General features: G+C 46.8%; 1 protein-coding gene across 2 annotated transcripts in view; it reads left to right on the top strand.

The window, feature by feature from the left end:
• MAP1A (microtubule associated protein 1A) overlaps positions 1–14,368 on the top strand; it is a 50,498-nt gene extending 36,130 nt beyond the window's left edge. For both annotated transcript variants that reach the window (XM_071441012.1, XM_071441013.1), the window contains 3 exons: positions 420–9,183; positions 9,830–10,062; positions 10,959–14,368. In XM_071441012.1, coding sequence (XP_071297113.1) covers positions 420–9,183; positions 9,830–10,062; positions 10,959–11,114 — 9,153 coding nt within the window. In that variant the 3' untranslated portion in view covers positions 11,115–14,368. The remainder of the gene's footprint in view (positions 1–419; positions 9,184–9,829; positions 10,063–10,958) is intronic.
• The last annotated feature ends 580 nt before the right edge of the window (positions 14,369–14,948 follow it).

The following is a 14,948-nucleotide window of genomic DNA, read 5'->3' on the forward strand; positions in this document are numbered from 1 at the left end:
ATCCAGCAAAAAATTGCATACTAAAAATAATTCATGTTATTGTCTTGGGAATCTTGCTTTAACTCTCTGTCTTAAGTTTTCTAAGGTGCAGGCATGGGTGATTCCTTTAAGTGTTCAGCTTGAAATAACCTTCCAGACCGGCTCTGCAGGGGACAAACGCTCAAAATTTCTTAAAGTGGGTCTTAACACAACTGTGGGCAGTTTCCAAAAACATTAAGAATATCAAAAGAGAGCATGGCTCTATGCATTGATTTTCCATGGGCTTTCAAACTATTTCATCTACGCCCAATGTTTCCCATTCGTAAAGTGCTCATGGTACCTTCAGTATTTCTGCATTAACTGGCTGCATTATTTTTTTAAGTGCTGTATAGGTCTCAAAGCTATATTTGACCTTTATTTGTCTGTGTTTATCTCATTAGGTCACCCAGATTCTCAGCAACTCTGATTCAGATACCAAGGCCTCTCTTACTGTGTCGTGCCTGGGAGAAGGAGCCTGGAGCAACCTTGGGCATCCTCGATTTCAGGACATCATTAATCTGAAACTGAATCCTGATCCAGTTCTGCCAGAAATGGATGGGGTGTCTGAATTTGCAGAATATGTCTCTGAGACAGTTGATGTACCATCCCCATTTGATCTCCTGGAGCCACCCACCTCAGGGGGTTTTCTGAAGCTTTCTAAGCCCTGCTGCTACATATTCCCTGGGGGAAGAGGTGATTCTGCTCTCTTTGCTGTCAATGGGTTTAACATCCTTGTGGATGGTGGCTCTGAAAGGAAATCATGTTTCTGGAAGCTGGTAAGGCACCTGGATAGGATTGACTCAATCCTGCTCACCCACATTGGTGCAGACAACCTGCCTGGCATCAACGGGTTGCTGCAGAGGAAAGTTGCTGAGCAAGAGGAGGAACAGTCCCAGGGGTCTACCAACTACAGTGACTGGATGAAAAACCTAATTTCTCCTGAGCTAGGGGTGGTTTTTTTTAATGTTCCTGAAAAGCTGAAGATGCCTGAAGCCTCCATGAAAGTGAAGAGGAGCATCGAAGAAGCGTGCATGACACTGCAGTATCTCAACAGACTGGGCATTAAATCAGAGCCTCTCTACAGGGTGGTGAGCAGCACCATCGAGCCCATCACGCTCTTCCACAAAATGGGAGTGGGTAAGCTGGACATGTATATACTGAACCCTGTCAAGGACAGTAAAGAAATGCAGTTTCTAATGCAGAAATGGGCTGGCAATAGTAAAGCAAAGACTGGCATCATTCTTGCAAGTGGAAAAGAAGGTGAAATTTCTGTTCCCTATCTCACATCTATCACAGCCCTAGTGGTATGGCTACCAGCCAGCCCAACTGAGAAAATTGTAAGGGTTTTGTTTCCTGGAAATGCTCCTCAAAATAAGATATTGGAAGGTCTTGAGAAACTCAAGCACCTTGATTTTCTAAGGTACCCAGTGGCTACTCAGAAAGATATCACCTCTGGAATACCTCCACCTGTGCTGAAGCAGACCAAAATTAAACAAAGAACTGACAGTAAAGAGAGTCTTAAGTCTTCCCCCAAGCCATCTGTGACAAAGCAAGCCAAGAAGGAAGAAGCAGTTGAGGAGGGGATTAAGGAAGTAAAACCAGAAGTTGTAAAGGATGCTAAAATTGAAAAAAAGGTTAAGGAACACACAGAGAAAGTTCCTGAGAAACCTGTTAAACATGAAAAGATAAAGACAGAAACAAGTGATGCTCTCAAAGCTGAGAAAAGAAAATTGGCAAAAGACAAGGCTGGAAAAAAGCATCTCAAAGAGAAAGTATCCAAATTAGAGGAGAAGAAAGACAAAGAAAAGAAAGAGATTAAGAAGGAGAAAAAGGACTTAAAAAAAGATGATGGAAAGAAAGATGAGAAAAAAGATTCAAAGAAAGATGATAAAAAGAAAGAAAACAAAACAGAGCTCAAAAAAATTCCTAAACCAGACTTGAAACCATTTACCCCAGAAGTAAGAAAAACACTGTACAAGGCAAAACTTCCAGGCAGACTCAAAACTGAGAAGATCAAAGTAAAACCTGAAAAAGAACCTGAAAAGGTACCTGCTGACCTTAAGACATCACCAATGGAGAAGGCACCTGTACAAGTGGATCCAGGAGAGACATCCATGGTGGAACAGAGGTTAGTCCTGTCTTCACCAGAAGATCTTACAAAGGACTTTGAGGAACTGAAGCATGAGGAGAAAGGGGCCTTGCAGTTGACTCAAGAACGATCTGATACGGAGGTTAGTGATAAGATTATGGGAGCACCTGAAGCAGAGATAAGAGACTCTGTTGATATGACTGGTCAGAGTAACCTTGAAGTGGATCTGATTTTAAAAAGAAAGACCCCTGACCAGGGAGTAACTACTACTGATATGGAAAAAGAATCATCAGCAGAGGAAATGGCAGTCCATCAGTGGGAGCTGAGGGGAGGTCCTGCTGAAAAAATAGAGGATGAAAGAAAAACAGTAGATGAAAACCATGACATAAGATACTGGGGGGGAAAAGCTGAGCAGGGCCAGGACATTGAGGTGTTTCCTGACAAAGAACACCTGCCATCACATACAGACCTCTTGGCAAAGGCTGCTCAGCCACCAGTGTTCAGAGGGGAGGAAAAGGAGGAAGAGGAGAAAATCTCTTTGGACAGAAAACAGAGGGAAGCAGAAACTTGCGAAAAGTATATTGAGAGGACACAGGTACAGGAAGAGGATGAGAAGGAAAAGAGAGAAGATGTGATAGAAAAGGCAGAACTGGAAGAAAAGGAAGAACAGCACATGAAAGCAGAGGAGAAAGTGGAGAAGAATAGAGAATTCTGTAGGCTGAATCAGGATGATAAGGAGGACAAACTGTTTACTATTACAGAGAAGGAAAGAGAATTTAGTTTCATGGACGAGAAAACCAAGTTACTTGAAAAGGACATAACAAAGGAAGAGTCATATCTGAGCAGCCTGCCAGTCCCACCAGGAGCAACAGCAGAACATGTTTCTTATATCCAAGATGAAACTATTCCTGGCTATTCAGAAACAGAGCAGACCATTTCTGATGAAGAAATACATGATGAACAGGAAGAGAGGATCCCACACTTGAAGTATGATGTCAATGCTTATAACATTTCTGTCCCTGACCATCCAGGCTCTTTTGAAGCAGTACATGGAATACAGGCTATGCCTCCTGCTGACCTTTCAGCCAAGGGCTATGCTGGGCAGGAGTCTGAAATCCTGGCATATCCTACAAACATTGTGGCAGCACCTCTAGCTGAGGAGGAACACATATCTTCTGCTACCTCCATTACTGAATGTGACAAGCTTTCATCTTTTGCAACATCAGTAGCAGAGGATCAATCTGTTGCATCCATAACAGCACCACAAACAGAAGAGACTGGGAAAAGCTCTTTACTTCTGGACACAGGGAACAGTATGCCCTCCTCTCGGACTGAAGCAACCCAAGGTCTTGACTACGTTCCCTCTGCTGGCACCATTTCTCCCACATCATCCTTGGAGGAAGACAAATGCTTTAAATCTCCACCCCCTGAAGATTTCCATGCATTAGCAGAAGGAGAGAGGAAAGTGGAAACTCAAAAAAAGGACCTTCATGAGGAGGCAGAAGATGAGGAAGATGAAGAAGATGGGACTCCAAATATTGAGATGCCTGAGAAACTCAGAGGGCATTACAATGCCCCTGTGTTTGTTCCTCAAGGATGCCCTGATAATGTGATAATCAGTGTTCCTACACAGGAGATGCCTTTATCCACTGAGGAAGCACCCTTTTCCCAGGCTGACTCTGCCGAGGCTGAAGAACGGTGCACGAGTCCCGATGACAGCACAGTCAAAATGGCCTCTCCCACTCCCTCTGGCCCCACCAGTGCAGGGCACACACCCTTCCACCAGTCTCCAGTGGAGGAAAAGCTGGAAACAGTAGATTCAGATCTATTTGAAAAACAAACGGATGCTGCTGCCAAGAAACTGGAAGGCCAAAGTTCTGTTGTGGTGAAGGGAGCCAAGGGTGAACCTCTCAGAGAAGACGAGGCATCTGTGGCTAAATCCAGACATGAAAGAGAAGTGCCTGGACCTGTGCAGCATGAACGGGTTTTGAGCAGTGATGTTCCAGTGTCTCCTGAGGAGGAGGTGCAGGAGGAACCAGTGAGGAGGGAGGAGCTGCCCTGGCTCTCTTACCACAAGCAGGACACGGTGGTGATTGGGGAGGACGAGCAGCCTCCAAGCACAAAACCAGAAAAAGAGCAAGGAACTAAAACCATGACAGAAGGTTTAATGGGATTTCCAAAACACTTGTCCTTTGAGCCATTTGCAACCACAGGAACTTCTCTAGAAAATGTGGATCTTCCACAGTTCACAAGCCAAAGCAAATCTAAAAATGACAAATCTTTGCAATTTTCACCAGATGGCATCAAATCACCTTCTTTTACAGAAGAATGGATTGGTAAAGAAAAATCCTCAGATATTTCTAAGACAATTACTACTGAAGAAGGAAAACTGCTATATTTAACAGGAGACACCTCAGAAGAAGAGAAATCTTCTCATGCTTCTATTGAAGATATTTCCCCAGAAGAGACCACATCCATTTCTCTCACTGAGAGTTCCAGCAGGAAAATCTCTTCAGATGTTTTTATTAAAGGAATTTCTCCAGAAGATATCAAAGCTCTTAGTTTCACAGAAGAGGTATCTGCAGAAGAAAAAACTGTGTCCAAGTGCACTGACAAATTCTCTTCAGAAGCTGTGAAATCCACATGTTTCATCGACCAGAGCCCAGCTACATATGAAAAATCACTGGAAATTTCTGCCAAAGAACTGAAAGAAGCATCAAAATCTTCTCCTTGCCCAGAAAGTAGTTCAGTTAAAGGCACATCACCCAGAGATTCTTCAACTGAAGAAATGTCTCCAGATGACAGCAGTTTATTTTCTGCATCAGAAAAGAGCCTGTTGAGGGGAAGAAATGCAGGCTTGGACTCTCAGGAAGTATCTCCAGATGCAAAGAGCTTACATTTTACAGAATCTAGCCCAAGTAAAGATAAAACATGTTCACACATTTCTACTGAAGACATAAAATCTTGCAGGTTGAAGGAAGCTCAAGAAAAAAAATCTCCAGAAATGGATAAGTTTTGCATGAAAGATTTAAGTTATGAGAAGAAAGTGTGGTTTCCAGAAGAAGTAGAAGAGGTCCCTGTTCAGGGAAGGCGGCAGAGATATGACAAAGAGAGGGAGTGTACATTCTTAGATGAGGTACCAGAATTTGAAACAAAATCCCTTCCTAAACTGGGAAAGGAGGAGAACCTGTCTCCTGCCTTGCCTGGCAGCCATACCTGGAGAGAGGCAGAGAGGGAAGCGTGGGGTTCTGCCTTTGGGTATCTTGAGGAAGGGAGAGACAGTGGGAGAGGAGAGCACTTACCCAATGAGGAGGATGAGGAGCTTCACCATGCTGAAGACAAACCCATGCTACTGCAAGCAGAAACTGAATGTTTAAAGATGGAGTCATTTGATTACAAAGAAGACACACAGAAGGGTGCCCAACCTATGTCAGAAACAAAGAAAGTGGATGTGATTCCTGCTGACATCACTGTCCCAGAAAGAGCACAAAGGGAAGGTTCTCCTCTATCTCCTCAGTATATCCCTGGTGAGGAAAATCAGGCCAAAGCTTTAACTGGAAACAAAGAAAGTCAAGAATCGTTGTTGACCTCTAAACAAGATTGCTCCTGCTTAGACAATGAGGAGAAAGCTGTCCTAGATATCTATGCAAAGTCACTAGACCAAGTTCTGACATCTCCCCTGTCTGCAGTGAGAAAGGAGACAGAAGCACCTCCAGGAGCAGAGAGGCCCTGCAAGTTGGATCAGTGCAAGCCACCTTTATGGGAGGATGTCCCATCAAAGGCATCTGAAAAGAAATTAGACATCAGTGATTTGTATCAGGAAATAGATTGCAAATACAAGTCAGATAGCAGGCAAGAGGATGACTGCAAATCCACTGAGGGTCTGTATGACTCTACAGGAAGAAAAGAGCAGACAGCAGCAGCATCTACTCTGTTGCAATCTACGAGAGCAGCAGAATGTATTGCAGAGTCCACAAAAGGGAGTGCTGAGCTGTCAGGGCAGTGTGCACACTCCCCTCCAGCACAAGGCCCAGGTCAGAAAAGTAGTGATGCTGTCAGCTGTGCTGGGGCTGTGGGTGCTACCATCCGAGAGGCGTACCCTCCAGAAACCTATTCCAGGAGTTCCCCTGAGCCTTATTCCTATGAGGAAGGGGTCTGCACACAGAGAGATGATGACACTTCCACAAGACAAGAACCAGAAGAAAGAGAACCAACTCCCTACCCTGATGAAAGAAGTTTCAAGTATGCTGACATCTATGAGAAGATAATTGTGTCTGGAGCGGGACCCTCTCCCTTCACAACCATGGGTGCACACAGCCCAGGTTACACTGACAAGGTGCCAGTGACAGCACTGAACTCTCAAAAAGGTCAAAATTTTCATGTGTCTGCAAAGGAAGAAGAGTCCTGCCTTTATACCTCTGCTGAGAAGGAGCTGTCATCTCCAGCATCCCCTAAGGATAAAGCAGATTCAGTCTTTGACTATAGAGACATCCATGAAAGATATTTGCCCTTATCTGAAACAGGGAAGCCTAGGACATCAGAAGGACAGGAAAAACTGAATGTGTCTTCTGCTTTACCAGGAGAACTGGACTCTGCACTGCATCCATCATCTGCAAGCGCAGCATTTGCCTCTCCCACCGTCACAGCTGACACCTTTTATCAAGGAAAATCATCTGCCTATATTGATGCTGGTTGTCCAGATGAGAATATAATTTTGTCTAGCCAGGAGCAGGTATCTCTGTCCCTGAAATCTGAAATCCCAAATCCCAAAGATACATACTATGAGAAAGCAGGTCGAGGGGAAGAAAGTGCAAGTGACTCAGAGCTAGAAAAAGGTGCTAAGGAGAAGTCTGAAAAGGAATCTAAACTGCACAGCCCTGCTGAAGCTGCAGGCACTGTCTATACACGCATCTCAGCCACCAGCAGCTTGCCTGTCTCAGACCCCTTCCTGCAGAGCAAATGTCAGGAGCCTCTTTCACCCAGCTCCGCTGCCTCTTCTCCCTCTAGTCCAGGCTGGCAAGAGAAATATGAAAGTAGGACGACTGCATCAGCTGCTGTTGTGGAGACATATGTTGCTGGTTACAGTGACGTGCCAGACATGGACAGAGATGAGCAAACTTCAGAAATGTGCCATGATTCTTCACAAAAGATAGAGGCTGCTGAAAAATCCACAAAGGAATCCCATTTCTGGGTAGCAGATTATCCAAGTGCAGCAGTGGCCTCCGAGTGCCAAGAGCAAGCCATATACCTGAAATCTGCTTCCAGCAAACAAACAGAAGGATATGAACAGGGCCCAAGGGTAGAGAGCAGAGGGATGGATAGCTCTTCTGGATTTGAAACAGCCAGCACATTCAGACATAAGCAAACCTCAGCAAGCCATTTAGGGGATATTTCTCTTTCTTTAGAGTCTCCTTGTGCTTTGCTGTCAGCCCAGGGAAACAAAGATGAGTACTTGGAGGTTTCTGAGAAAATCAGCAGCCTTGACTCATCTTTTCCTAAATTCTCACCGCTGAGTCCATATGAAGAAGACAAGGTGTTCTCCAAAGGTGTGGAGAAAGAGTCTGTGACCCAGCAGCAGCTGAAAGATGACTCTTCCAGCCTGTCAGAGGAACCCTCATCTGAGGCCACCACTCCTGTGATCCTGACTACAGCAGAAAGTTTCTATTCCCATATGCTTTCCACATCCACAGGTGCAGGAGTGGAATCAGGTACCAGGAGTGCTTGGGATGTGTCTCCACTGGTTCCAGATAATGCTGTGAAAATACATACAGCTGAAACCAAAGACTTTGTCTTTGCTGAAGAACATGGGTCTCCATTTCCATGTGGCATGAGTCACCACACCTTGCCATGCAGAAAAGAGTGCCAGGGCTCAGAGCCCTCACCATTCTCTGCAGAGCAAGAGCAGGAGCACTGTGGTAGCAGCCCAGAGCAGAAGGCACCATTTGCAGAACAGACGTTGCCACTGAGATCTCTCCCTGATGTGTTGACATCATTTTCTCATCATCAGTACAAAGATGAAACCACAGCTAATGGCCCAACAGAGGTGAGCACTAGTCTGCCAGCTTTCCAAAGCACACACCATGCAGCAGAGGCAAAAGATGAAAAAACATATCCTGATTCTGACTGCAGTTTTTCTCCATGCACGGGCAAAGAGGAAACAGAGAGGCAAAGCCGCCCTTCCTCTCTGATGTCCCCTGAAAACAGTTTCCAGCCATTTTTCCCAGCTGTGCAGAGGGGTGAAAAAGCAGAGGACTGTGGAGATGCTTCCCATGACACGGAGACCCATTTAGGAAGCAGTTCTGATTGTGGACAGAAATTTTCCTCATGTGAATACAAGCAGAGAAAGGGAGAGCTCTCTCCCTCATTCATCAACCCGAGCCCCCATGAGCTCTCTGAAGACAGTGACCTCTCAGAGGAGGAGGGTCACCCTTCAGTGCAGGGGAGACCACCCCACACTGGGAGCAGTCCCATGCAAAGTGCCACAGTGGAGGAAACCCCTCCAACATCAGTGAGTGATTCTGGAACCTCCCAGTCAGACTCCGATGTCCCTCCTGAGACTGAAGAATGTCCATCCATCACAGCAGATGCCAACATGGACTCAGATGAAGATGCTGATTTCCTCCCAGTGGACAAAGCTGTGGGGAATGCTCATCATGCCAGTTCTAGGTCCAGCCATGATCCTCAGCCTGTTCCAATGGTAGATCCCCATCCCCACCCTCCTCACCCTGATGTCTGCATGGTAGACCCTGATATGTTGTTAAATGAGCAAAGCATGAGCAGAACTGATAAAATTTCCAAGAAAGACATAAAAGAAAAGAACAAAGGTGTGAGGAAGCCTTTGAGCAAACCCAAATCTTCCTCACCTGCCCGAAAATTAGATGTGAAAGGGAAACGATCACCCACTCCTGTGAAACAGTCATCGGACAAATCTCCAAAATCTGTCACTGCCAAAAAAGAAAGAGATGGAGGAGAAAAGCCCAAACCACGTAGTGTGCTGATGCCAGAGGATGAGTTATCCCGGAGTAGTCACAGCAACGCTGGCAAGAACCTTGTTAATGGCATCAAAACAAATCCCGGTAAGAAATCCTTCCTGAAAAATGTATTATCTCTATAGGTCCAACACAGAGAAAAGCACTAGGTTAAACACAGAGAACACATCTTCCCAGTCAGGCATAAAAAGTTATAAGCAGTGATAAAGCTGAGATGTACAAAAGGTTGATATGAAAGTGCAATAGAGTCCTAGGAGCAGCAGCGATTCACAGGGATGGCAGGAAGCCAGGATGGACCTTCCAGAAAGACTACTGTAATACCCTAGGATAGCATACACAGCCCATCAGAATGGGGGAGGGAGTGTGTCTGTGTGTTTAAGCAAATGTAGGTTATTGACAAAAATTAGGACTAAATATTAATTGGGATTACAACTCTGCAAAAGTTAATAATGGAGATTTTTGGTTCCCTTCCCCAGAAAAAAGCTTCTGCTCCCAAAGCTTTCCAATCCTTCCCCCCCAAAAAATAGCAGAACTCCCTTTCCCACCCAAGACCTGTCACAGCACTGGCCCAGAAACGCACCCAGGTCACCTCTGAGAAGCAGAGCATGGATAAGTCTTAACTTCACTGCTGCAATGGAAAAGTCTTTCTGGAATCCAGGTCCTTCTGTGTTAATCTGAGTGTTTGTCCTTTGCAGAAGGGTTTTGATAGCCTCTTATTTCCTGTTTTCCAAAGCTTCCAACAGTCCTAAGAGCAGTTTGTCGGTGCCTATGGGTCCACCTGTCTATGTGGACTTGGCCTACATCCCCAACCACTGCAGTGGGAAGAACACAGATCCAGAGTTCTTCAAGCGGGTTCGAGCATCTTATTATGTTGTGAGCGGGAATGATGCAGCCAACGGAGAGCCAAGCCGTGCAGTGCTGGATGCACTTCTGGAAGGGAAGTCTCAGTGGGGAGAGAACCTGCAGGTAGGTCATGGAAATGCAAAGTGCTGTGTAATGCTTTTGATGTCACAAGTGCTCAGAAGAAGATGGGTATCACATACCCAAGGGAGTACACTGAGAGGAAGCAAATGGTACTGGGCATATCCTGTTTTGCAGTCTCAGCAGAGTAATTGCTTGTACTGATGAGGAGGAGGACACCTGCAAAATGGTATGAATAGAAGCAGATATGTCCTCTTTTCCACATCCTCCTGAGGGGAGGAAGCATTGAGAGATCATACACTCATCCTTACCTACTGCAGGATGCACCTATCCTCAAGCAAAGTCAAACACCGACACAAACTGAATTTTCATCAGTGTCCCACACCCAGTGGCATCTCTTGCTAGCCTGGCTCGCTGAAGATTTTTCTGACATCAACTTACTAATAGAGCATTTAAACAAGAATGTTCTGTAACACAGTTCTTGTTTAGCCCAGGTGGGCACTCCTGAAGACACATACAGAAAGGTATAAATGTTCTTCCAGATGAAGCAGCCTCATATTTCAAGGTCCCTGAGTTGCACACTGGGTCAATGGGCACATAGTGTCCATTAAGAGTGACACTGCCAGTATTGTTCCTTTTCACACTGAAGGATCTTTCTGAGGCTGTTTCTGGAGCTCCAGAGCTCTCCCCTGCACTGCAGCCATTCTCATCATTATGGTGTCAGTGCTGCCAGTTTCCAGCCAGTTCAGAGCCCCATTGTGCTGGTACTGTATACAATAAAGCTCTGCCTCAGAACCCGACATCTGAAAGACACTAAATAGAACAAGCAGTACCAAGGGTACAGTGTTCCAAAATTAACAAGAAATTTTAGCCTCAGCTCCTACGGGCATTCTTTGTCACTGCAGTTGTTCTCAATCATCCCTGCTGCTTTCTTTTCCCAGGTGACATTGATCCCAACACATGATACTGAGGTAACACGAGAATGGTATCAACAGACCCATGAGAAACAGCAAGAGCTAAACATCATGGTACTGGCAAGCAGCAGCACTGTTGTGATGCAGGACGAATCTTTTCCAGCCTGTAAGATTGAATTCTAGATCTTCCACGTTTTGTGTTCATCCATTGATTCTTCAGTCACCGATGCAACATGAGAGACACCATCTAATCACAGTCCAGTTCTTCTCTGGTTTAGTCCTCTACATGGTTCCCATTTGTCAGGCAATCAGGTATCCATCTTGCTCAGCACTGGATGCCGTGAGGAAGAAGTGCAGGGCTCTGTAATTTTCTGGACTGAGCTAAGAGTTTGTGCAAGAGCAGTTGCAGGCCAGGGGCACTTTCACCTTCCCTGCTTTATTCTGCTGCCTGTACAGTTTCTGTAGACTATCTTGGCTGCCTTGCTGCTGTGAGAGCTTGTTCTACTCTCTTCCTGGCTGCCTTGCCATTTAACCTCTAGCACCATGAACCTCACCTTTCTGGTGAGGGCTGAAGTGCTGCTGCTGCATGCAGAGTGCATGGGAGGCAGGGGGCAGAGGCGAAATTTAACTTGCAAAGAAATTGCACCAGGGAGATGAGGGAAGACAAAACCCTCTGAACTGTAATGTGACAGTGAAGGTCATTCTTCCATCTCCCCTCCTGAGCATACAGGAGGTGTTCTGAGCAAGGGGACCTGTGCTCCAACTAGGCACGACCACCACATGCCAGCTTGGCAAATTTCTGTCCCAAGTACTCACCTGTGGCATCCTGCAGCACCTGTTTGCTGTGCTCAGGGAGCTGGGATGAAGGATCATGGCAGTGGGAGGGGAGGGTTCGGCACATTCCTAACCTGCTAACTTGAGCTTCGCACACAGCAGCCAACTGACTCCTGCACACCAGGAGTGTGGCAGGAGGAGGCACAGAGAGGCTGCGGCCTAAACAGTTACACACAAAGAGCATCCAAACGCACAACTACAGCCCCCTCAACAGCAGAAGGGCTGAGAAAACCTTGGCCAGGCTTGGCCCGGGCTGTACAAGAAACCTCCCTGTCCCTAAACCAAAGGCTCTGGAGGACGGTGGCGAGGCAGCTGAGGGGCACGCAGGCCCTGCTGGGGGAGGCTGGTGCCCAGCCACTGTCGCTGCGCCAGCTTGCACGCAGCAGCCATCGCCTCGCTGCCTGTGTGCCAGGCTCCAAGCCTTATAGCTGTGTTCAAGCTTTTTGTTGTCCCCCCAAGTATCCAGGATGCGGGGAATACAATTGTGGTGTGAGGGAAGAGAAGGCCCTTCCCAAAATACTCGGGAAAAAGTAGTTTAGCAAGCGTAGTCATTCTCAGTTCCCTCACACTGTGGCAGGGATGTGTTGACAGCGCAGGTGAGGTGCTGCTCGTCCATGTGGTGCCACCTTGCAGCTTGTTCCCTGGCCTGTGCATCACTGTGGGTATCTGTCCTTGCTCTCTGGACGCCCTGGCAGGAACAGGAATGTGTGCAGTGAGTGCACTGTGGCTACTGAACAGCCACCCAGAACCTCCTTGGCACACAGACCTGTTTCAGTGTGGGAGACACGTTCTCCCAGCAGGGAGTGGGGTGTTCAGGTGCACTGTACCTGCAGCATCCATGAGCCTTTGCCACGTCCAAGAGAACTGACAGAGGATCTTACCACAAAGATAGCTTTTCTGTAAGACAAAGAGAGTGGCAGCAGGCTGTGCTCTGGGAAAAAAGGAATGAGATGGAAAGCTGTGCTGCAATGGTTGTCAGTCAGCACAAAGTATTTCCATCCTCTGTGACACCCACTGTGCTTGGCCCTGAGCAGAGGGCTGACTCCACCATGAGCATCCTCGGGCCCTGTGTTGCACTAGCCTGGGACACTTCAGTCACAGTGCTAGTTTTCTGGCAGGTGACATGAAGAAAATGCTGCTTAGAAACCTGCTCCTAGCACTAAAATGGAGTTTCTAGGGAAATGGTCTATTTTGCATTTTAATTTATATATTTATTTTTTTAACGTTAAGCTGCATTTTGTGTTAATAATTTAATTTATACATGTTAACATGATACCATGTGCTTTTAGTGTCAGTTCAGAGGTTTTCTCAGTACAAATACTAACATGCTGCAATTTAAACAAATGAAAAGACCACAGAGAACTTGTGGGCAGCAAAAATGTCTCTGCAAGGCGGTGTCTAAAACCCAGCAGCTGTAGGACAAGGCCTGAGGCCAGCAGCCTCCCCAAGGCACAGCCAGCTCTTTGGCTATGGCCCCTGTTAGGAGCATGTGAGCTTACTCAGGGCTTTAGCAAATTCCTGCCCTGTGCTGTGTTCATTTTAACCATGGAATCACACTGTGTCTGCCAGCATAATAAATGTCATTCTCTGCACCCTGATGGGGTCAGCATTCATGAATTTTGGTTCTGGCAATTGCAGGCACTAAAACACCTGCCCCTGCCCCTCCCTGGAATGCTGGGGGGCTTTGCCTACTGTGCTTTGGGGAGACCCTGGCCCACTTGCCATGGCGGCAGCTGCAGGATGCCAGACACCAGAGGCACAAGCATGGCCCTCACTGGCTCCTGGGACCCCTCTGCGTAGCTAGATGTAAAAGCTAATGCACTAACTTTAGATAGACCCACACATGAATGTTTTCTCAGTTTTAAACTTGAAGCAATTCTGACTAAGCAGCAGTAATAGTGAGGCTTTGTGAGGTACCTGCATCCTCCAGGCAGGAGTGTGGCCACTGGTGGATTCCAGGAGGAAGGCTGCCCTCCATGCTCTGCTCCTGCCCTCTGCAGCTCTGCTGCTTGGCTACCTTTATCCTACACCAGTTTGCTTCCCTGTCCTCAAGGCTCCACATTTTTTTTCAGTTTTTGTTGCAGTCTGTTCTGCCTTGAGCTTCTCTCATTCCCTATCTCCCTCTCTCCTCCACTCCCTTCCATCTTAAAAAAACAATGGGGAAAAATGACTTAGGAAAATGCTGATTCATAGAGTCTGGCCCTGCTCAGGCCACAGGAGCCAGCAGGACCCACCTGGAGCCAGAGGTAATACAACACTATAGAGAGAAACAGTTAAACTCTGCTTTTGCTTGTTTCTGCATGTGGGCAACAACGCGTAATCTTCCTGTATGTAATAGGTAAAAAATACTATTTTAAACCTATAATTAAAAAAGTGAACGTCTTAACTGTATTGAAATGGCATCTTGTGCTCCTAGCTTCTTCTATGCTAAATGTTTTAAGAAGAGAGCCCTGATTCTTTTCTTCAGCATCACATTTCTATTTGAATTTAGTTCCTTGAGTTCTGTCCTTTTGCCCATTTTTATGTGAAACACTGTAACTAACTGCTGTCAAGAGAGGAGCCCAACACATTAAAAATAAAGCCACATTAATTGCGAATGAGAACATCTCCAGTGGTTTCCAACTGTTCTTTCAGTGAGCCCACGCTTGCAGGCAGGAGCACACAGACATGGCTGCTGTGCCACCTTCCCATGCCTCCCAGCTTAGGCGAGCCCCAGCTTTTCCACCAACACCCCACCTTCACCAGCAGCTGCTAAACTTTGCTGTGACTTGGAAAGGGACATGCACATAAGGCCACAGAGCCTGCCCAGGACAGCCCCCACCCCTGGCCTTAGCAGGGTAACTGTGGGTCCCTCCTGGGGAACACTGGGACAGCTGGCTAAGGGCTGTAGGGGGGAAAGCAGCTCCTGACAATCCAGTGAGGAGCCTGGCGTGGCGGGTCTGCCATGCAACACCATCACCCCTCACAGTTCCAGAATCATGCATTCCATTGCAGCCCTCCACCTGTCCCTGCACTTCTTGGGAATGGCAACTCTGCCCAGCACTGCTGGCACTCTCTGAGCTGCAAGGGTCTCTGGCCCTGTAGCAGGCAGCACACCTGCTGGCGTGGGACCTGGGCACAGGCATGCCAGGGATTCCATGCCTGACCCACTGCAGCAGTTGGGCTTTGGCACCTCTGCAGAAC

The sequence above is a fragment of the Agelaius tricolor genome, unplaced genomic scaffold, assembly GCF_023055355.1.
Source record: "Agelaius tricolor isolate 1412-34295 unplaced genomic scaffold, bAgeTri1.0.p SCAF_16, whole genome shotgun sequence".
Taxonomy (NCBI): domain Eukaryota; kingdom Metazoa; phylum Chordata; class Aves; order Passeriformes; family Icteridae; genus Agelaius; species Agelaius tricolor.